At 39.4% G+C, this 23,915-nt stretch overlaps 1 protein-coding gene across 1 annotated transcript in view; it reads right to left on the minus strand.

Moving 5' to 3' along the window:
• Nucleotides 1-4,392: 4,392 nt before the first annotated feature.
• The window catches only part of LOC136877132 (ABC transporter G family member 23), a 153,524-nt gene continuing 134,001 nt past the window's right edge, over nt 4,393-23,915 (minus strand). The window contains exons 14-16 of the mRNA XM_067150943.2: nt 19,413-19,589; nt 15,984-16,070; nt 4,393-4,942 (exon numbers count right to left, since the gene is read on the minus strand). Of these exons, the coding sequence (XP_067007044.2) occupies nt 4,728-4,942; nt 15,984-16,070; nt 19,413-19,589 (479 nt within the window). The 3' untranslated portion in view covers nt 4,393-4,727. The remainder of the gene's footprint in view (nt 4,943-15,983; nt 16,071-19,412; nt 19,590-23,915) is intronic.

Consider the following 23,915-nt stretch of genomic DNA (forward strand, 5'->3'; position numbering starts at 1 on the left):
GAAGCTCAACTTGTAGGATTCCAGCAAGATATAGCAGATATCTTGGATTCAGGAGGTCAAATGGATATATCGCGATTGACCTGTCTAAGACATTTGATAGGGTGTACCATGGGAGACTACTGGCAAAAATTAGTACAATGGGACTAGACAAAAGAGTGACTGAATGGGTGGCTATATTTCTAGAAAATGGAACTCAGAGAATTAGAGTAAGCGAAGCTTTGTCTTTTTTTTTTTTTTTTTTTTTTGCAACTTACTTTACGTCGCACCGACACAGATAGGTCTTATGGTGATGATGGGATAGGGAAGGCCTAGGAATGGGAAGGAATTGGCCGTGGCCTTAATTAAGGTACATCCCCAGCATTTGCCTGGTGTGAAAATGGGAAACCACGGAAAACCATCGTCAGGGCTGCCGACAGTGGGGCTTGAACCCACTATCTATCAGGTGCAAGCTCACAGCTGCGCGCCTCTAACTGCAAGGCCAACTCGCCATTTGTATACTAAGGTGGATTAATCATATATTTTTCTATTACATACTGCTTATTCGAGCAGCTTGTCTCCTTTATCCCAAGTTTTCCGAGCCCAAACTTTGCAACATTTTTGTAACACTACTCTTTTGGCAGAAATTGCCCAGAACAAATCAAGCTGCTTTTCTTTGGATTTCTTCCAGTTCTTGAATCAAGCAATCCTAGTGTGGGTCCCATACACTGCACCTAATTGTGGTCTTACCAGAGACTTACATGTCCTCTCCTTTCCATCCTTACTACAACCCCAAATGCCCTCATAACCATGTAGAGAGATTTGCAACCTTTATTTACAATCCTGTTTATGTGATTACACCAATGAAGATCTTTCCTCATATTAACTCCTAGGTAGTTACAGTGGTCTCCCTGTGGAACTTTCACCCCATTAATATAGTAATCATAACTGAGAGTTTTTTACTCATATCATTTATATATATATATATATATATATATATATATATAAGAAAATATAAAGGTCCAATAATACTGCCTTGAGGAATTCCTCTCTTAATGATTTCAGGTTCAGATAATGTTTCACCTACTCTAATCTAATTCTCTAAGTTCTATTTTCTAGATGCTCGAGCTCTTGTGTGGTCCTATTGCACTCATTTTTGCCAGTAGTCCCCCATGATCTACCCTATCAAATGCCGTAGATAGGTCACAATACAGTCCATTTGATCTCCGGAATCTAAGATATCCACTATATCTTGCTAGAATCCTACAAGTTGAACTTCAGTAGAATAACCTTTCCTAAACCCAAACTGCCTTCTATGAAACCAGTTATTCATTTTGCAAACATGTCTAATATAATCAGAAAGAATCCTTTTGCAAAGCTTAAATGCAACACATGTCAAACTGACTGGCCTGTAATTTTTGGCTTCATGTTTATCATCCTTTCCTTTACGGTATGCTTTGAGCTATCAGTGGAGAGATGTAGTGGAATGACATTAGTGGACGAATAAGTTTGAGTGATGTTTTGGAAGTAGGAAAGATCACAAAGTGAAGATAAAGTTTGAATTCAAAAAAACAGATTGGAACAAATATTCATTTATAGGAAGAGGAATTAGGAATTGGAATAAGTTATCAATGGAGATATGTTTCATAAATTTCCACCTTCTTTGAAATTATTTAAGAAAAGACTAGGTAAAGAACTGACAGGGAATCTGCCACTTGGCAACTGCCTAAATGCATATCAGTAGTGATTGATGATGACTAGCCTCCAGTTCTTTATCAAAGTCTGCTTTGCAATGGCTCTAAATGAGATCGAGGAACAGTCTCAGGGGTTGGCTGGCGTGGATTTGAGAGATGATTGTTTCTCCCATGGACAGCTGTATGTAGTCTGGTGGTGAGTGAGCATCCCTCACTGCTTGATAATCTTCCAGCTGGAAGGTCGAACAGAAAATACCATTTAAAAGGTGGTTCTGTAAATCTTAGTTTTGGATGTTTTATACGGTAAAATTGGTATCATTGGCCAATACAATTAAGAAAACGAATAAAGAGTTCAGTCCTGTTGTGAAATGAGGTAAAACCAAGGAAAAATTGTCCCCACTTTTACATCTTGGGATATACGAAAATCCCTGTACTTGCAGCAAGGTATACATGGGCTAAATGTGCTGGTCCATTGGCACTCGTATCAAGGAACATGAATGAAATATTCGTCTCAACCAGCCAGACAAATCAGCAATAGCTGAGCACGCCCTATCATTGGGTCATGATGCCGTGTTCCAAGATGCTCAAGCTCTTACCCACACTGGACACTACAGGTCCAGGATTATATAGGAAGCTGTTGAAATACATAGAAATCCTAACAATTTCAACTGGGACCCTGGCAATCAATTAAGTAATACGTGGTGCCAGCCATTAAGGATTTACATAGGTAATTCCCTTCCCTGTCCCTTCACTATTGTTATTTCGTTTCGGTGTTTTCCAAATTCGTACGTTCCTCATCACCAGATGTTTCATTCCAGGCTTGTGTCAATGTCATACTTTCATATGTGTGTACACCTGTTATGTGACTCCCTCTCAGACTGATTCTGATAGTTCCATCAGTTTCCACTTCGAATGCCAGTGCTGTACTGCAAATGGTGAGCCATCTGGTGACGAATGAACGTACCACTTCTATTATTAATGTCTAAAATCAAACCTTATTCTTAGAGAAGTCTTCCTTGTGAAGAGTCGAGATTTTCTTCTGAAGCAGAGCAAAGTCCTCTGCGAAATGTAAAGAATTTCACCTTATTTTCTTGACACGGTATAAGCCCAAAAGCCTATATCATGTCTATAAGTACGGGCCGTGAAAGCATCAATGGTAACATAATGGATATTTTTACCAGTAACTAATGAAAATAATGGCTCTGTTTACCATAATAAATACATTATTATTCTCAAGCAAGTTGTCTAGAAAGGATTTAATATACAAGGGTTGAAACTTAAATAGTGGCAACACTGCTGTGGAGACGCTATGCAACGGAATCTAATATTGTTGCTGATAGCACACATTGGTTACATACCTGCCTTACCTCAGAGCAAATGGACTCGCCCTTCCCACATCACCTGCGTGCACACAAGCGAGAGAAACACAGTCACTTGTGAGCTAGCAGTCTAATGTAACGTTGTCACTATGTTTTCCAAACAGGAACAACGGAGTTGGAACAAGATTCAATGTGCCAGAGGTTGTACAGCACGACAGTGTCATCAAGGTCTTCAAGAGGCTTGAGGGAATCTGCATTGCCTTAGAGCAGTGGCACATTGGGTAAAAGCCTTCAATGCTCGTCGGCAAACTGTGGCGGACATTCGTTGGGCAGGTCGTCCTATGAGCGTCAGTGAAGAAGAAGTTCATGCTCTTGCCGCGTTACTGGACAGTGATCGAAACCAAACGATTTGTGAGCTCACCCAAGAAACTGGAGTAGCACATACGACTGTGCTTCATATCCTGAAGAAACACCTGGGCATGCAAAAAATTGCATCACGATGGGTTCCGCATGATTTGACAGAAATGCACAAATGGTTGCGTTACGACGCTATTAAGATGCACTTGGAGCGCTATGAACATGAAGGAGAGACTTTCTTATGCCATATCATAACCCTGGATGAGACATGAGCCAAATCGTACAAGCCAAAACTGAAACACCAATCGAACGAATGGCGTCATTATAGGTCACCATGAAAGTCGAAAGTTCGTCGGAGCCCCAGTACGGTGAAAGTTATGGTGATCCTCGTGTACGACTCTGATGGTGCTATCCTAACGCCTTACATTCCTCCACGGCAGACCGTCAATGCACAGTATTACTGTTCGTTTTTGGAGCACACCTGCGACCAGCTTTGAGAAAGAAGCAGCAACACTTTCTGCAGAATCCACCCATCATTTTGCACGACAATGCTCGGGCGCATACAGCGCAAGCTGTAGCTGATTTGTTCGGTCAATGGGACTGGGTATTACTGTACCATCCACCATACTCCCCAGACTTAAGTTCTTGTGACTTCGATTTGATTCCAAAGAAGAAGGAACCACTTCGTGGCATTTGCTTCAGAACTATTGCAGAGATTCGACAGGCAGTAGACCGCTCCATTTGCACCATCAACAGAACAGGCTCTGCTAAAGGTATACGACGACTTCACACATTCCTGGTAATGGGTTATACACAACGCTGGTGACTATGTTGAAGGACAGTAAAGGTTGCTAACTTGTAACTCTTTTGTATCTGTTGTAAATAAATAGTTGCCACTATTTAAGTTCCAACCTTTGTATGTTCTTTTGATAAAATAACACATAAATTGTTATCATCATGTATCATGTATTGGCTTTTAATGGACATTTTATGAATAAGTGAAGAAGCAACATTCAAGAAAAATGCATATGTAGATTTCCTTTTGTTTTAATTTTTTATTGTTGTTGTTTTTTTAAATCAACAAATTTGGACATGAATTACAAGAACTTTGCATATGGTTCTCTTACCATAGCATAGGAAATCCTGATATAAAGTAAGTTACTCCATCAATGTTGTTGTCATCATGCAGCATGTTGCATTACCCTCCTGACAGATTGTCCCAGTCAGAGCTTTACAAGAAAGGGACAATTAACATTGGAATCATTTTGATTCAAGACTAATGATTGTAAATGTTACAAATACACTCAGTCATTTTTGGGCTTGATGTTCCAGGATATGAGATGATGTAAACATTTTGTCTCTGAAAACCTAGTGTCCATTGCTACCTCTTTTTGAATCTGAGAACAAGTAACGTTAAAACAACAAAGGCTATAATCCATCCAAGGGACGTAAGGAACCCAAAGTAAACCGCTGGCTTTCTGATGTCCCATCCGCGAAGTAGCATACACCTCATGGATTCTGTAGCATAAGTAAGAGGTAGAACGTAACTGATGTAGCGCAGGATGTAATGCATGCCTTCCAGGGGCCAGATCACTCCTGCAATGAGAAGGAATTAAAAACAATCAAATGAATTCAGATCATAAGAGAAATTGAGAAGTGATTGCAGTATTTTGTTCAAAATTAACAGGAAGAGGGAATGGTATGCACAAAGAATGCTTATAAGAAAATATTCATTTTTTAAATAAGTCCTTATTAGATTAACATAGCATCAGAAAGAAAAACCTTCTTGATCTTATTACTGAATTGTTTATGTCTGTTTATTTCTCAAAGGAAATTTATAGTTTCTCCATATAGCAACCAATATATTTCAAAACCGGATACTTGTATCATAAACGTTAGTCAAATCAGAAATATACAAAAATGTTTTATAATACAAAGGGCACTAGAAAAGTTTTGCAACGTGAGTAAACGCTTTAGACTTTTTCAAAATAATTTCCACCACACTCAATACACTTCTCCATACGTCAAAACCAGTCACTGAACCAACTCTGCCACTTTTCTTCGGTTACATTTTCACACTCTTGATCCCATGCTGCCAGAAGCTCCTCATTGGATGCAAAATGCCGCCCTTTCAGCTTCATCTTCACTGGGAAGAGTGCGGAGTCACATGGGGCAAGATCAGGACTGTATGGAGGGTGATCAAGCACAGTCAACCCTAATGTGGCAAGATGTGCTGGAGCATTGTCATGATGCAAGAGCCAAGTGTTGAGCCGTGAACTTGGACGGAGCTGCTTGATAGCCTGGATGACCTGAGGCAGGCAAGTCTCACTGTACCACTTCACAGTAACTGTCCTTTGTGCTTTTACCACAACCCAAGTCAGGATGCTCTGTTTATTGAAGAATACTACAATCATCCTTTTCTCCACTGACCTTGATTTTCGCACAGTCACAGGAGTACCCTCATCTTCAAACAGCCACACCTTGTTCTGGGATTTTGTTGGGACATCGTATTAATAAAGCCAAGTTTCGTCACCTGTAACGATGCTATTGATGTTACACAAAGTCCCATTTTCAAACTGTTTTAGCATTTATCGGCACCATTTCACTCGATGTGCACTTTGTTCCTCTGAAAGTGAATGGGGCACCCATAGGGAATAAACCCTTCTAACATGGAGATGGTCATGTAGAATTGAATGAATAGCTGGTGCAGGTATGTGGAGGGTCGCTTCTACCTGCCGATATGTCAACCGCCTCTCTTGCTGCAATGTTTTCCTCAGTCACTGATTCAGATGGTTGCCCAGAACAAGGATCATCTTCAACCCCAAAATTTCCCCTGTGGAACTATTTGTACCAGCGTAAAATTGTTTTCCGATGTGGACAGTCTTTCCCCAGCACAGGAGTCATTTCCTCCAGGCACTGGTCAACAGTTAATCCACAAGTAAAATTGTAGCGGATAATTGCACGATATTCACCTTTGGACAACACAACATCTTAACTTGCTTTCAGTCCCACTGCTTGGTAACAACTCGTGTGAAGGTTGCGCCTTGCTGTCTTCTAGACCGGTTTTCACTCCTCATTTCATCCCTCACCATAACAGGGGTGTCCAGCCAACCGTTTTTGCGTATTGCAAAACTTTCCTAGTGCCCCTTGTATCAGATGACAGGTTTTTTTTTAGGTTCAATTGAATGAGTGGTCTATCAATCATCTTATGAATATAATATCTTACTAATAAAAGAATTTGTTTTCTTATCATATATCAGCACTGTTGAGGCAATGCAGAGTTATAAAGTCACAATCTTTATTCTGTTATAAAGCATACAATATGCATTTTCACATACATGTTGTATTACGATTTTGGTACATACTGTGATTAAATACTGATTACATCCATTTCACTGAGAGAAGTTAGGGTCACACAGCTGTGAGCATACATTGTGGAGATGGTGGGTTTGAATCCATCCATTTCATTCAATTTAGTTTTAAATTGTATATTATTAGGTTGAAGAGCTTCAACGGATGCTTTTGTTTTCTTCAATAGGGCATATTCAACTGCTTTCTACTCCTCATGTTGTGATTGTAGAAGTCATTTTGGCATTGAATATCTGTGATATGTTATTACTTTACATAATGCATAAAAAAATGTACAGCTTAACTATTGTCATAATAGAATTATCAATAAATAAGTGTTTGGAGGCTGTACCTAATGGAGACTAGGATATGGTGCATAGAGATTACAAGAACCTCTGAGATTCTACTGCAATTTCCCTACAGCAAAATTCCATATTGCACAATGCTGTGAAAAATGCAGAGACATTTTCTTGTAATGAATGCCAAGTGTATGTTTGTTTTGTGTGTTTTCTGAAGCTGTTAAAAGACAACTTTTTGCTTTGATTTTGTTCCTGCTTCATGACAATGTGGAATGCTTGTACCTAGCATATAATAGTAACTCAGTGCTGTGTTCAGTGTCACTTTTACAGTGATTTTATCTTAATATGAACAGGTTCAATTACTAAATTTGTAATTCGACAAATTTGACCATTTTCAGTCCCCTGGTTGGTCCGTATTGACTTGGTTCATATAATATACTATGGGTGATGGTTTGGTCCGCCCTATCAATATGTTATCAGTTTCTAATTTTGTAGCCGGGCTGAGTGGCTCAGACGGTTAAGGCGCTGGGCTTCTGACCCCAACTTGGCAGGTTCGATCCTGGCTCAGTCCGGTGGTATTTGAAGGTGCTCAAATACGTCAGCCTCGTGTCGGTAGATTTACTGGCATGTAAAAGAACTCCTGCGGGACTAAATTCCGGCACCTCGGCATCTTCGAAAACCATAAAAGAGTAGTTAGTGGGACGTAAAACAAATAACATTATTATTATTATCTAATTTTGTACAATTATTTCACTCGTATATGTTTCAGAGCCCCAACTCCCTTCATCAGCGATTTCTACATCATAAATCAGTATTCCCAATATCTTAAGATCTAACATTATTCAGCTATACATAAGACATCGTCAGTATACACAGTTCAAAAAAAATTAGGGCATATGTGGGAACTGATAGAATGGGATAGGAAAATGTTCTGGGCCCACATGGGTATGGCAATAGAAATGAAGATGGAGAGAAATTGTTGGACTTTTGTATCAGAAATAACCTGATAATAAAGAATACAAGTTTATGAAGAGGAATAGCCATAAGATTAGCCGATATAGTTGGGATGGACAGTATGGAACACTCATTGATTTTATAATAACAGACCGAGAATGGGGAAGATACGTCATGAATACGAAGATAATCCCCAGTGAAAGTATGGAAGGTAAGCATAGATTATTAATTGTGGAATTAAAACAAGTAAAAATCCCTAAAATTGTACTGAAGAAGAAACCAAAGATCAGGATTTGGGACTTTGAGGAGAAAGATAAAAGAATGGCATTCCAAGATTGGATAAAAAGGAAGTTTAACACGGAAATACGAAGTGGAGGAGAAGAGTGGGACAATTTAAGACAGACATTTGTGGAAGCAGCAATTGAGGTATGCGGGAAAACAAAAGCAAAGATTAAGGGAAAAAAGACACAGTGGTGGACAGAGAAAATAAAAAAAAATAAAAAAAGAAAGGAACAAGGTGAAGAAAGAAATGGATAAGGAAAAGCAAAACATCAGAGGGATGAGAATAAGATAGAATGGTTACATGTGGAATACAAAATACTGAAACTACAAGTAAAGAGGTGTATCAAGGAAGAAAAGGAGAAATGTTGGGGAGAGTTTGCAAATGAAATTGAGCAAGATAGATGAGGAAATCAGAAACTATTATACAGAGTAATAAAATCAAAAAGTTTTTTTTTTTTTTTTGCTAGGGGCTTTACGTCGCACCGACACAGATAGGTCTTATGGCGACGATGGGATAGGAAAGGCCTAGGAGTTGGAAGGAGGTGGCCGTGGCCTTAATCAAGGTACAGCCCCAGCATTTGCCTGGTGTGAAAATGGGAAACCACGGAAAACCATTTTCAGGGCTGCCGATAGTGGGATTCGAACCTACTATCTCCCGGATGCAAGCTCACAGCCGCGCGCCTCTACGCGCACGGCCAACTCGCCCGGTAAATCAAAAAGAATAAATCAAGAAAAGATCAAGGCACTAGAGAGAGAAGATGGATCCAGAGTACATGATGAAAAGGGTCCTCAGAAGGTAATGGCAAAGTATTTTGAAGAACTTTATAATGAAGATGACTGCTCGGAGGAAGGAGATAAGGAAACGGAAAAAATAGATGGAGAAAAAGAAGAGAACCCGATAATATGGTTTGAAATTGAAAGGGCAGTGAAAGCAATGATCAAAGGTAAAGCAAAGACGAATTCAATGCTGATATGATTAAGGCAGCAGGAAGCAGTGGACTACAGTGGCTATACCGCACCCTCAGTGCCACATGGAAGGATGAATGGATACCTGAAGATTGGCAACAAGGAAGCATTGTACCATTGTTCAAAAAACGAAATAGGAAGAAATGTGAAAATTATAGATGTATAACCCTATTATCAGATGGGCTAAAAATAATGGAAGAAAGTCATAGACAAAAGACTGAGGGATATAATAGAAACACAGTTAGAGGAAGAACAGTATGGCTTTAGACCAAACAGATCAACAAGAAGACTTGATATTTACAGTGCGAACGATAATGGAAAAACATCTGGAAAGGAACAAGGAAATCATCTTTGTACTTTTGGATTAGGAAAAAGCTTATGATACAGTTAAGAGAAAACATGTATGGGTATGCCTATGGAAAAAAAAATGTACCAAAATCATTAATTAACAAGATAAAAATGTATCATGAGAGTAAAAGCAGTGTACAAGTGGGGAGTGGCGACTCTGAAACATTTTAAGCAAAAAAGAAAGATCTCAAGCACGGAAGTGCACTGTCGCCATTATTGTTTATTATATTGATGGATGAAATCATAAATCGTGTAAAACAGAGTATCAGTAGCGATGAAGTGAATGCTTTGGTATTTGCAGATGATGTGGTGATTTGGGGAAAGGGAGAAAAGAAGTACAAAGGAGACTAAATATTTGGAATGAAAATCTGAAGGAGTTTGGAATGGTAATTAGTAAACAGAAAACTGCAGTCATGCACTGTGGAAAAGAGAAAAAGAGAAGCCAATTGAACATAGACGGAGAACAGTTAGAGAATGTACAACAGTTTACATATCTGGGTAGCATTATTATTGGAAGTAATGAAATCAACTCTGAAATTAATAACAGACTAAGTAAAGGTACAACATTTTATCATAAAGTCAGAGAGCTTTTATGGGATGACAAAGTACCCAAAAGAATGAAATTAACATTGTATAAACAGTATTTCATACCAATTGTAACATATGGACTAGGAACGCTGGTAATTAATAAGAGACAAGATAGTAAGATCCAAGCAGTAGAAACAAAATTAAGAACATCAGTTAAAAAGACAAGAAGAGATAGAATTCAAAATATTAAAATCAGAGTAGAGTTAAATATAGAACTGTTAGTACAGAACACACAGAAAGCAAGATTGAGGTGGTTCGGACATGTAAAAAGATTGGGAAAGGAACGGGTAGCAAGAAGGGAATTGGAAAGAGAAGTTAAGGGGAAGAGACCATTTGGAAGACCGCAAAGAAGGTGGATGGACCAGATTTGGAAAGACACTAAGAGAAGCTGGATTGGATGTGGCGGAAGTAACGGAGCAGGAAAAGTGGAAGGACAGAAAGTAGTGGAGGAGGCTTCTAACCACACCTGGGTGACTGGAGTGGGACATTGATGATGATGACGATGATGTTTTTGTATGTATGCCATGCTCCACAAAACAATACCTCATACCCAGGTATATTACCAACTAAACCTTTATTCTTTACCGTTGAAGTATACAAAAGAACATCGATGATTTCGCGTTCATTTTCAGAACACAAACGGAAATGTCCAAATAGGGGCGAAAACAAAGTGTTAAGAGTCCTCCAGGGTGGATTTTTATCACAGTTGCAGAGCTTCAGCATGGTGTATGTCCTCCACGAACATGTATCACAGCTTGGCACCTATGTGGCATGCTCTCTATAAGTCAAAGGAGGTCACGTTGTAGTATCGGGTTCCATTCTTCATTGAGAGCCTGTTCAAGGTCTTGGAGAGCAAAGAAGGTGGATGGACCAGATTTGGAAAGACACTAAGAGAAGCTGGATTGGATGTGGCGGAAGTAACGGAGCAGGAAAAGTGGAAGGACAGAAAGTAGTGGAGGAGGCTTCTAACCACACCTGGGTGACTGGAGTGGGACATTGATGATGATGACGATGATGTTTTTGTATGTATGCCATGCTCCACAAAACAATACCTCATACCCAGGTATATTACCAACTAAACCTTTATTCTTTACCGTTGAAGTATACAAAAGAACATCGATGATTTCGCGTTCATTTTCAGAACACAAACGGAAATGTCCAAATAGGGGCGAAAACAAAGTGTTAAGAGTCCTCCAGGGTGGATTTTTATCACAGTTGCAGAGCTTCAGCATGGTGTATGTCCTCCACGAACATGTATCACAGCTTGGCACCTATGTGGCATGCTCTCTATAAGTCAAAGGAGGTCACGTTGTAGTATCGGGTTCCATTCTTCATTGAGAGCCTGTTCAAGGTCTTGGAGATTCTGGGGTTGAATAGGATGCCCATGAACACTTCTGTCAAACCTATCCCACACATGCTCGATGGGATTAAGTTCTTGACTAACTGCTGGCCATTCCATCTCTTGAATGTCCAGTTGTTACAAGACAGCTCTGGTGATGCGTGCTACATGATCTCTGGCATTGTCGTACATGAGTACGAATTCAGGGACAACACCTTATACAGCAATCAACACATGCTGTAGCAGTATCTGCTCGATGTACCCCGCAGTGGTAAGATTACCATGGACGACGACAAGATCCATACGGCCATCAATACTTATACCACCCCACACCATCACAGAACCTTGTCTGAATCAGTCATCTTCCTGGACAACATTTGGCATGTATTGCTCACCACGGTGTCTCCATACATGTTAACGTCCATCATGCTGTGTCAGGGGAAATCTGGACTCGTCTGTGAACAACACAGGTATCCATTGGCCAAGTTGCCAGTTGATGTGGGTACGGGCATATAAGAGGTGAGCCGCGCGATGTTGCTACATTGAATGGGCCACTTAAACAGGACGTCTGGGTCATAAGGACACTTCTCTTAACCTGTTCCTTACTGTCTGGTCAGACACCGTGACTCCAGTGACTCTCCTGAGGTCTTGTTGCACTTCTCTGGCAGTTGCTGAACGACGCCGTAATGTACAGATGGCCAGATATCAGTCATCCTGTGGGGTTATCATGTGTCCATGACCTTGTCCAAACCCCCTTGTGAACTGGCCTGTCTTATTGTAGCGATTCCACAAGTGTTAAATTACTGACGGAGAGACATTGAGATCCACAGCAACACGACGAAAAGTCCATCCTTCCTCGATCAAAGTGACGGCCCTTGCTACTCGTTAAGATGTCTCATGGGATGTGCTGGTTTACGTACAACATGCTCAAATGACTGCAGAAGTCTGTGTACCTTACAACAACACATGGATGCACCGCTACTCACTTTTGAGGGGTCTCCTGACAGTTTAATGCATGGCTACACCTACAGATGGAGTATAACTTCAATTTGATGTACCCTGAGTAGCTAAGATCTCAAGGTATGCTGTACGACCATTGGAACCCCATCTACTAAATTAATGTTCACATACCAGGCGTTACAAAATATGTTCCCCTAATTTTTTTGAACTGTGTATAACATTATTTTTAATTCATACACACATAATGACCATTTCTTGATAATGTTTGTTGTAATGGAACACTTTAAAACACTTTGTATTATATACTAAATTTGTGATACATCTAAAGTAGAGTGCCTGCACATGATGAAATCTTCTTGGACAAATTAAATAGTGGATCAAGTACAAGTGTTGGTGCAGTGCAGTGCAGTGGGTCTGTGATAACTGGTTTACTATATATATATGTATGACTAAGCTTTTGCTGCTGAAATCATGTGGACGGTGTATGCACTGCTGTCATAATTGTTTCAAAATGATTCTGTTGTCCAATACACAGTTTTTTATATTTAAAAAATTATAGTTTTAATTAGCTGTGTGTTAATCTTGCATTAGTGGCAAACAGAATGGTTGTAGAGGATTTCTGACTTAAGACTGAATTCCGAATCTGTATAAACAAGATAAGGGGCTGCCTGGCCGAGGTGGTAAAGGCGTGCTCGGTTCGCCCGAAAGGACGTGGTTCAAATCCCCGTCAAGAAGTCGTAAAATTTAAGAAACAAGATTTCCACTTCCGGAGGTGCATATGGCCCTGAGCTTCACTCAGCCTACACAAAAAATGAGTAGCAGGTTAATTCCTGGGGGCAAAGGCGGCCGAGCGTAGAACTAACCATTCTACCCCATCACGTGCCGAGGTTAACAATGGTGGAAGCCTTTACCTTCCACTCCTCCAAGGGCCTTCATGGCCTGTACGTAGGTGACTTTGCTTTGCTATAAACAAGATAACATTATTGCCGACATCAACAATTAAAATTAAAATTTGTAATATGTAAATGTGGCAGATTTTAAATTAATGTTGTTTTTCTGCCATAATCTAGTGATATAAGTGACGCAAAATAGGTGGAAGTAATAACAAGATAGATTGAAATAATAATGTTGACGTATAAGTCGGATTCGATAAGCAAGTGGAGCACAATATTGAACTTCAGGAACTGAGATCTGGTTATAGAGATTTTTAAAATGTTATATATTCAATAATAATACTATGTAAATAATGATCATCATGGCAAACACGTATATAAAGGAAGACAAAGTTCCAAAGAGATGTCCACAATGCAGACACTTGTTTGAAGATGACACCAATGCAGTGGTATGTGATGGAAACTGCAAAAGAAGTGATACCATAAAGAATGCCCACACTTGATGATAGCAGGATTTAATGCATTGAAAGGAAAAAAAATCGGAACTATTCTGGATATACAATAAGTGCTGTATTCTCTTAGACATGTATGGAGTAAATAGGTGAAAATTTGAAAAAGAAGATGGACAAAATGAGCAAGAGGTTGATGGAAAAACTGTCTCTAATGCTAGACACCCAACTGGCTGAAAATATGAGCTCTATTGTTGAAGAACGGGTTACCATACCCATCCAGAAAGTTGTGGGTATGTGAGTTCAAATCTTGAAGTCAGTCACATTTACAGCTTTCTCCTCTTACAATTAAGAAAAGCAATCCTTTAAAAATCCATTTCTAAGTTTCATTTTATCAATATTAATAATGAAAAAGTATCATTGTTTTAGTCCTTCTGTTCAGTCATCATATTTATTTCACCTGATATGCATAATAATCTGAAAATTTTGCAGCAATACTCAGTGTACAGGTACATGATCCTAAGTAATTTATGTATATCAGAATAACAGGTACATACACAGAGTTGCATTATGTTTCAAATGAAGAGACAAGATTTACAACTTCAGACAGAGATTTTTTGAAGCCAGATCCCTATCATAGTAGAAGAATTATTCACAACACATATTATAATTTGTCTGAAGCAAAGAGAACAAACTGAGAGTTTGATATGCATGAAAAGCAGGAAGTTGATGTGTAAATACTGTGTGTTGAAGATGAAAAGTTTACACTAAGAGAGACCTTGATAGCTCTCTAATATCACTAGACTCAGACTGCAAAATTTGTTTCATCAATAAATCTGAAAAGATTAGGTATCTTGGTATAAACTTTTGCAACAAATGGGTTTTTGACAAAGAGAAAACCATACATGAACTTAAAGCAAATCTAAATCTGCTGGTAAGCAGCCCACTCCTGAAAACAGAACCAAAAAAAAAAAGTTTCGGTGGCAAGTCAGTTCAACATCCCTTCATTGATCTATTGCTTTCAAAATCTAAATGAACTGTCTAAATTGTTTCCTCTCACATTAGATAAAATAACAAGGCATAGAGTTAAAGAAATTTTGCAGCTACCAGCTGATGCCATGATTTATTCATCAAGAAGAGTAAAGGACTTGGTGTTTTCAAGGCTCAATGGGAAGATTTAGTTCAGCAATCTAATTATTGTCAATCCTTGAAAAATCTTGTAATGAGTACATTAATGCCACCAGAGATCTACGTACTGACAGATTAAAATGTTTGAAAGGACTAGGTATAGATGAAGGAGACTCCATGATATCTAAAAAATCTACTGATATGTAGAGACATTTAAGAAGAGAGGAATTTAAAATTTTGATGTCGCCTACGTACACATGGTAAAGGCATGATTCTGTACGAAGACTGTCCCTTAGCAAACAAGAACAGGAATCAGCAATTTTGAATGGAGAGAGACAATCAAACTACAAGGCAATGCCACTCCCATAAATCCATCCATGTTCGAAGCCTTGACGGAGCCCACTGCAGACACTAAGCGAGACAGAAGCCTTAGCACACATCCTAGGCTCTTGTCTGCACGGTGACCTCTTGCGTAATACTTGCCACCATCGAATCAGGAACAAGATAGCAGCTTCTCTTTCAGAAAATAATTATGAAGTAAACTAGCCTACATTATAATGTTTTAAACTGAAAATGGGATTTTTAAACCTTAATCTACAGTGGTAGAAAGAAATTTAAACAAATAAACAGAAGCATGGAAAACAAGCCAAGCGCCTGGTATAAGAAAGAGATTGTTGATGTAACATTACTAAATAGAGAACAAATTAAGAACCCTGTGTTAAAAACATTACAATCAAAGACTAATACCAACTGTTTAAAGAAAATTTATTGTTTTTATCTTCCTGCAAACTCTTCAGTTTGTTTAGTGATTTTGATTACTGATTATGTTCCAGAGCCTATTCCTGTATTAATATATTCAAAATATGAAGTTCAACTGAAATATTGCATTGTAAGAAATAGACTGCACATAAAGACCCTGTAGATACTGTAATACCTACTATACCTAAAATTCATTAGGCAAAAAGTAGGACTGGTGAAAGCACAGGTTTATTATCTTTAGCACTGCATTTCTCTTGGATAATGTAGGGGCAACATCATGAGCTTTCTCTTGCTTCATAGGTAGAATAAAAAAAATTAACTTACCAGAAAGGAGAACCAATGGGTGGAAACTACCCATGCCAAGATATGTGGCCATCATAATAGTGTCACACATTGAGGAGATCAATAATCCTGAAAACAGATTTAGTTTATTATTTGTAACTATCCTGTAATTATTTGATTAAAACATAAGGTATACATACAGTTTACTCTAGAATAAAACATTTTATTGACATTCGAAGTGTTTTCTACCACAGATATGAAATCTTTTTATGGAATAGGGAGGTACTGATGGAGAGTGAAGAAATGATATTCATTGCTTACATATAATGAAGATGAGACCTTGCCAGTGACATCAGACAAATATCAAATTGAAAAGAGTAGAAGTGAATTTTCTGGGAAGTTGTTACAGAAAACAAGAGATAGAGAGAATCATCATCATCATCATCATCATCATCATTTTACGGTTCCAGTTTCCTGGGTACTGCTGGCAAGCCTCTTCCATTCTGTCTTATTGAGATACGTTCCATTGTTAATGATGTCCCCCAGTGTCCTTCCCCGATCTGCAATACCTATCTTTACAATGTCCATCCAGTGGGTCTTGGTCTTCCCACCATCCGTTTTACTTGTTGGCTCCAACCTCATTACATGCCCAAACCACCTCAATCTGGACATGCTGACCCGATCTAACAAATGATGTTTCAATCCCAGTTTCCTTTCTAACCACATCATTCCTCAACTTGTCCAGTTTGATTTTTTTAAAATTATGGACCTGAGGAACTCCATCTCAGATGCCTGCAACCTTGATGAGTCTTTCTTAGTGAGAGTGCAGGTTTTGATAACATAGGTTAAGATTGGTATGAAGTACTGATTGAACATCACCAGCTTTGATTTTGTTCGTACTTTGGGATCCCAGAGGAGTGTTCGTACTTGCTGGTAAAAGTGAGAGCTCTTTTGCACTCTATTTGCCACCTCCTTTATGGCTCGAGATATTACACTGCCAAGGTCTGTAAAGTTTTCCACACTTTCTAGTGGATGGTTTCCTAGCATGATGTTCGCTGGTCGTCCCTCTCTGTTTATTGCCATCACTACTGTTTTGGGTTCACTTATCTTGAGATTGAATTCCTGGAACTTAACCTTCCATTCACTGAGTCTCAGCTGTATTTGTTACTCAGTTTCTCTCCAGATCATAATATAATCAGCAAAAACCATTGCATTTAGTTCACCAAAGGTTTTCTTGATGTTCTTCATTATGTCATCCATGATGGTGATAAACAATAATGGGGTTAGTGCATTGCCTTGCTGGACTCCACTTTTGGTCTGGAACCAAGATGAATGTCTGTCACCCAATCGGACATAGCTGGTAACAGTGCTCATATAGCATCTGAACTTTCCTCACCAGTCCCTCCAGCACGTTCCTTTTTCTCAAGCATTCCCATATCTTCTCTCTTGCAATGCCTTCTCAACATCAAGGAAAACCATAAACCATAGAGAGAATAATGAATAAAAAACATACAGAAATGGATAGATGGAAAATTATGTGATGAAACTGAAAAGGACTGAGGTAGTTTGAAGAAATATCACCAAAATAAATAAGCTCTCTCTGTGGATCAGTCATAGAGTGTTGGCCTCGGGATGCCAAGATCACTGGTTCAATCCTGATAGAGGTAGTCCGATTTTTGAAGGGCGGAAAAGATTAATTTGATGCTCTGTATTGTATAAAGTCAGCATGTAAAAGACCTCAGTGATACATTTGGTATTTACCTGACAAAATTCATTAAAACTCAGCCATTGATGCCCAACAGAGCTCCGTTCCTTTGCTCTCTCTCTTAGAGTAAAACAGAACATCAGAACTGACATGCAGACAGCCTAAATGGCAGCAAATTAAAATTCTTGAACATGGCCTTCGGTCCAAGGGGTCCTGGGTTCAATTCCCAGCCAGGTCAGGATTTTTACTTTCTTTAGTTTATTCCTGTAGCTTGGGTGTTAAGCATTTATGCCATTTTCAACATTAGAATCCATCTTGGAAAAGAACCCATCCTCATAGAGATGCAGGTTACCTCGAATGCGTCAACTTGAAAGACCTGCACCAGAGAGGCCACACACCTTCAATATTATAATTAACTTTAAATGTAATATGACTTCAAAACCAATATACAAGGTAGCGCATAAGTCACTGGACTGAATTTAAGTTTCCTTACAAATACAAACAATGCTTACAATTATATTTTATGTTCAAACTGTTTTTCATCTGCATGAATATATCTTTCAAGTATTTTTGGAACACAGTTATATACTCTACGGCATGGTGTTGTATCACTGTCCAAATCATGAAACATGTCGTGTGTGTAGTCTTTTATTTCTAGCTAGTTGCTTAAAGTCGCACCGACACAGATGGGTCTTATGGCAACGATGGGACAGGGAAGGGCTAGGAGTGAGAGGGAAGCGGCCATGGCCTTCATTAAGGTACAACCCCAGCATTTGCCTGGTGTGAAAATGGGAAACCATGGAAAACCATCTTCAGGGCTGCCGACAGTGGGGTCCGAACCTACTATCTCCCGAATACTGGATACCGGCCGCACTTAAGCGATTGCAGCTATCGAGCTCGGTAGTCTTTTATTTCAGCAATGGTCCGAGGCTTTTCAGAATAAACAGAGTTCTTGACGACATCCCATAGGAAAATATCCATGGGCGTGATATCTGGTGAACGTGGAGGCATGTCAATATTTGCCCTTCGACCAATCACTTTTCTTTGCAAAGTTTCGTTTAAAAAATCACGGACGGTTGTGGCATAATGAAGTGGTGCCTCATCGTGTTGAAAGTAAATTTCTTGAAAGTTGTCAGCACACATCATAAGTCCTGGTACCACGTAATTCTGAAGCATATCCAAATACTTATCCCTTGTCACCAACTTGGAAAAGCGTTATCATCGCCATTTGGTAATAACACTTAACGGTTTAAAACTTCCTACTGTACTATGTCTTGCTGTTACTTTCATTTTCTTTTAACCAACTGTCCAGTGACTTTTGCGCCACCCTGTATTATAGTTTAGTCACTCCCACATGCAAAAGAATTACATATAATTTCTGGACCAAAACTAAAATTAACTGATCATGACTATTGCCTTTATTTTAATATCTGAACCAAGGGTAGCGTATAAAAATAATAATCCAATGCAAATTCATTTAAGAATATTCAACACATTCTTTTCCTTCAAATGGATCTATTTGGAGAGAATCACTCACTCGTTCACAAACAAAACAAAACAAAAAAATCCACAGAATATAAGAACAAACAGTGCCAAGGACTGGCTAGTTCAGACTCATAGATTAGTGCGCTACTTTACCTGGCAATAGAGCTGGATGACTGAGCACCGAACGTAAACGTAGAGTTCTTTCTGGCATGCCTGAGTGCAGTTATACTTTGAGCATGTAATACCAAAAAAAGTATTAGATCTTTGACTCTTCTACTTACCAAAACACATCCCACACATTCCTTGGAGAAGTGTCAAGATGATGACAGCGAACATTGGTCCTTCGTGAGGAATATTAAACACAGCAAATGAGAAGATAAGCACCAGTACAGTCTGGCCACAAATCACAAGAAACTGGACCACGACATGAGAAAATAGAATTTCAGGCATCAGAACACCTGTAACAAAAATATTGAAGATGGGCTTACTGAAAGAGAGAGATGCAAGCAGAACACACTAGTAATAACTACTGTAAGGAGGCAGATGTCATAATATTTATCTTTTGACTTTCTGTGATTTTACTTGTTTATAAACTATTTTCGTGATTACTGACGATATTGATGGTACCATTCAGAAATTTATTCAGATCTTCTGCAAACTTAGATAAAATAACAATACCGGTACCATCAGCAAAGATCATTTTTTTAAGGAGCCAAACATCAAAATCATTAGCTTTATCAGGATTATCAACAAGGTGAAAATGTATTTAAGACCAGGAAATTCCATGTCAGTATTGTGGTAAACAGTACAAGGGACTTCATCGCCCCCATTTACACAAGAACATGATGAATGCATAAAAATAAATAATACATATTATGAGGGGGAGATTAGGGATATGGCTATATATATTACAGCAGGAGTTGACCAACTTTGACTTCAATGAAAATGTTTCCAAATATGGAGTTCTTAGCTATGGATATAGCCTAGATCTTTCACCTGGTCCAAAGAATCCAGTAAGTAAATGATATATTGAAGCATGTAAACAAGGCTTAAAAGAAATTAGTGCCGATACAAAACTCAGAGTAATCCGCAAAGAGCTTCCAAAAATGACCATCAAATATGGAGAGAAAAATGTGATTACAAACTCGCACAATTTCAATATTTTTATCAAAAAGGAAGGCCACCTGGAAAATTTTACATGGTATTGAAACTTGCAATATTAAAATAAAGAAAGGACCTGTTGAAGAAAATTTTCAAAAATAGTTACTGTTAATTCTCATTTGAGAGGAATGTATGACCTGACTAATAATGTTATTGGCTTTAAGTCCCACTAACTACTTTTTTATGGTTTACAGAGATGCCAAGATGCCAGAATTTAGACCTGCAGGAGTTCTTATACGTGCCAGTAAATCTACCGACAAGAAGCTGTTGTATTTGAGCACCTTCAAATACCACCAGACTGAGCCAGGATCGAACCTGCCAAGTTGGGGTCAGAAGACCTGCACCTTAACCGTCTGAGCCACTCAGCCCAGCAGTGTTTGATCTGACTAACAATTAATATGTCAATAATGTTACAGATATTTCTGCAGACCTAATCTCTACAGTCATAAGAAAGGTTTTGATAAAAACTAGCCTTGGACCACATAAAGTTGTACGTAAAACAATATGACATCGAAATGCAGCAAGCGCGAAAGCACACATTGCTATGCTGATTTTATTTAAGGAGTTATTCCAGATGTGCTTAAAACTGCTAGAACAGTTCTTATATTCAAGGGAGGGGGAAGAGATAGATATTACAAATTGAAGACCAGTCAGCATCTGTTCTGTTATCTGGAAAGTTATACCAGAAACATTAGATTTCATTATAAGGGTTTACAATCTCTTAAACCATTGTCAAAGGGGGTTTGTTATAATGCCTGAAACTTTTATTAAAATAAATATTATAACATGTAAGCAGCTAGAAGGTAAATAAATATACATAACTGGTGAGTTTACTCTCATATTTATTAACTATCACTAACTGCAATACAATTACAGTCATATAATCACTCTAGTAATCGCTCTCTCTCCATTCTCACAGTTTAGTCACACTAGTTATTCAGCCCAACACTTACAAGCTAGAACAATAATTATACAACACACACTCCTGTAAATGGCACTTGTACCCTAGGGCAGTTCACAGTCAACTTTCTGTACAGTATTTGCGGCCACATACTTCACAATTTACATGTGTGCAAATAGTCTCAAGCCTGCACCTGGTACCAGGTTCACACTCACCCAAGTCCCTCATCACTCCGCTGCACAGTCCTTCCTCACTGCTCAGCTGCACTATTCATATTTACCGTCAGTTCACTCGCAACAGCACTCCACTGCTACGAAACACTTGCTCCATAGCGCTGCCACTCACAGAACTCGCTTTGTGACTGAACTGTCACAATCTTGTCTGGCTCCTCTTTGATAAGGAGGCCAGTCCTTCCAGATTCTTTGCATGAGAAGAAATTCCTGGATCCCTCAGGAAATTGAAGGCTCTCATTACACCCTATGGCTCTTTCTCTCACTCTGTCAGGGAGGCCAGTCCTGAGATCACATAGTGACAAAAGAAGAGGCGGACAAAGGGCTGACCAATGCACGCTAGTGAGTTGGATGTCTGAGGAGAGGGCTGCAAACTTGATTGCCAGGTTACACAGACAAGAAGTGGAGGTATTACACAATCTCCAACCAGGTACTACCTACGAGGAGATTATGGGAGCACTCAAGGGGCACTGTGGTGACCAGCAACTGGCAAACACCTAGCAAGTCCAGCTAAGGAAGAGGAATCACCACACCAACGAGATGCTGGAGGAATTCACCACAGAGGTAGAGCAGATAGCCCACAAGGCTGTGGATGGGCTGTCCCAGGCCCACATCCAGTGTGAGGCGACCTATACTGGCTCTACAATGCCGAGATCCATCAGATGTCGGGCCCTAACGATAGCCCTAAGGATGGAGGCGGTGAAGGGAACCACAGCACCATCACTGAGAAGACCTGTCATGTAACAGGAGAGCATAGCGTGCCACCAACAAGACGCTGAGGACCCCTGAGAAATCACCTGCTGGAACTGTGGCGAGCAAGGCCATCTGCAGAGGAACCGCCATGTGGGAGCAGCCTCTGATCAGGTAAATGACTAAGGGCCAACAAGGGGAGGGTCTCGTTGTCACCATCACTACCATCACCTCGTTTCACATTAAATGTGGTCACTCAGTGGAGTGACGACAACTTGATTGCTGATGGGTGGCTTGGGAGTAGGTCGTGCTAGGTCATGATGGATACAGGTAGGGCTGTAGTTGAGGGTATACGCCGTATGTCCTCTGGTTAACTCCACTCATTAGAGTATGCCTTCTCATTTCTTCTTCTACTTTCTGTCAGTGAGTTTTAAATCTCCAGATATGTTCGCAATCGTGAACATCGAAGGTTCAGCCTGATGAATAACATTTTTAGCCATCACTCAGACTATTTAAGATCACCACTGTTCGTTGCTTACGTCTCCAGCCTTATGTTCATACATTAAAATGCCTCAGCAGTTGACTAATTTAAGCCTGAGAAATATATGAAAATATGGCTGCAAAAACATTGTACTGTATAATACCAATTCAAGAGTTTGTTCCAGTGAAAAGTTGATCGCAGATCAAACAAGGCACCTTGGATTGTTTTTTATAAATAGCCGGAAGTAGGTCCAGCAGAAAACTACTGTGTAAGCAAATTAAGATTTTCAAACTAGCGCATAAAAATATGGATTTCTTCTTGATTATCATAAAATGTCTTCTATATGCCTGATTTATGCCAAACTGAGGGAAGTTTGTTGTAACTAGCTGTAACCCACTAATTATTTTAAACATCAGAGTGGTCTTGCATCCAGAATTTGTTATGCCCTGTCTTAGAGTTGGTTTCCATAGGGAACCTGAACTATTTTTGTCCTGAATGATTAAATTCATAATTCCAATAATAATAATAATAATAATAATAATAATAATAATAATAATAATAATAATAATAATAATAATAATAACCCATGTGGGGATTTACCGGTTACCTCCATCGGGCGCGTCCCATTGGAATTGGGGAAGCTCGCTGGCTCTGCCGCCAGCAGAGTCAGAGGGTAGTAGGGAAATAAAATACCACCGTAAAAAAAAAAACTGGTCCCTTGCCAGGGTTACGGCGAAGACTGGTAAATGACCAGAAGCCAGAAAACATCTTGAGGCAACCTCTAGGGCTAACAACCCTAGTTGTAAAAGGATGGGTACCCGTCCAAAGCAAAGTCAAGTCAAAAAGCATGACGGCACAACATTTCAAGAACATACCCCAGGGGGTAAATCTTCGGATAAATCCCTCGTCGTGAACGCCACGGCGCACGAGTCTCATTCGGATTCTGGGGGAGACTCGACATCATGCAAGAGACGAGTTGGAGCGTCTCGGTGTACCCTGAAGAGTCAAAAACTCAGGCCAAAATCTAAAACCTTTCTAGCAACTTTCAACATAAATTCACTTACACAAACTGGCAAGCTGAAAACCCTTACCAAAGCTCTTCACAAAAATCAGATATCCATAGTGGCCCTACAGGAAACAAGGTATCCAGATGAAGAGATTTTTGAATCTGAAGGCTACCGATTTTTCAAGAGCAAAGCGCAAAGAGGAATCCTCAATGGAGCTGTGATGCTTGGAACCGTGTTTGCTGTTAGAACCAAGATCCTTAAATCGGTTGCAAATTTCGAACCTGTGAATGACAGATTGTCTATACTCACAATTA

The sequence above is a fragment of the Anabrus simplex genome, chromosome 7 (genome assembly GCF_040414725.1).
Source record: "Anabrus simplex isolate iqAnaSimp1 chromosome 7, ASM4041472v1, whole genome shotgun sequence".
Lineage (NCBI taxonomy): Eukaryota > Metazoa > Arthropoda > Insecta > Orthoptera > Tettigoniidae > Anabrus > Anabrus simplex.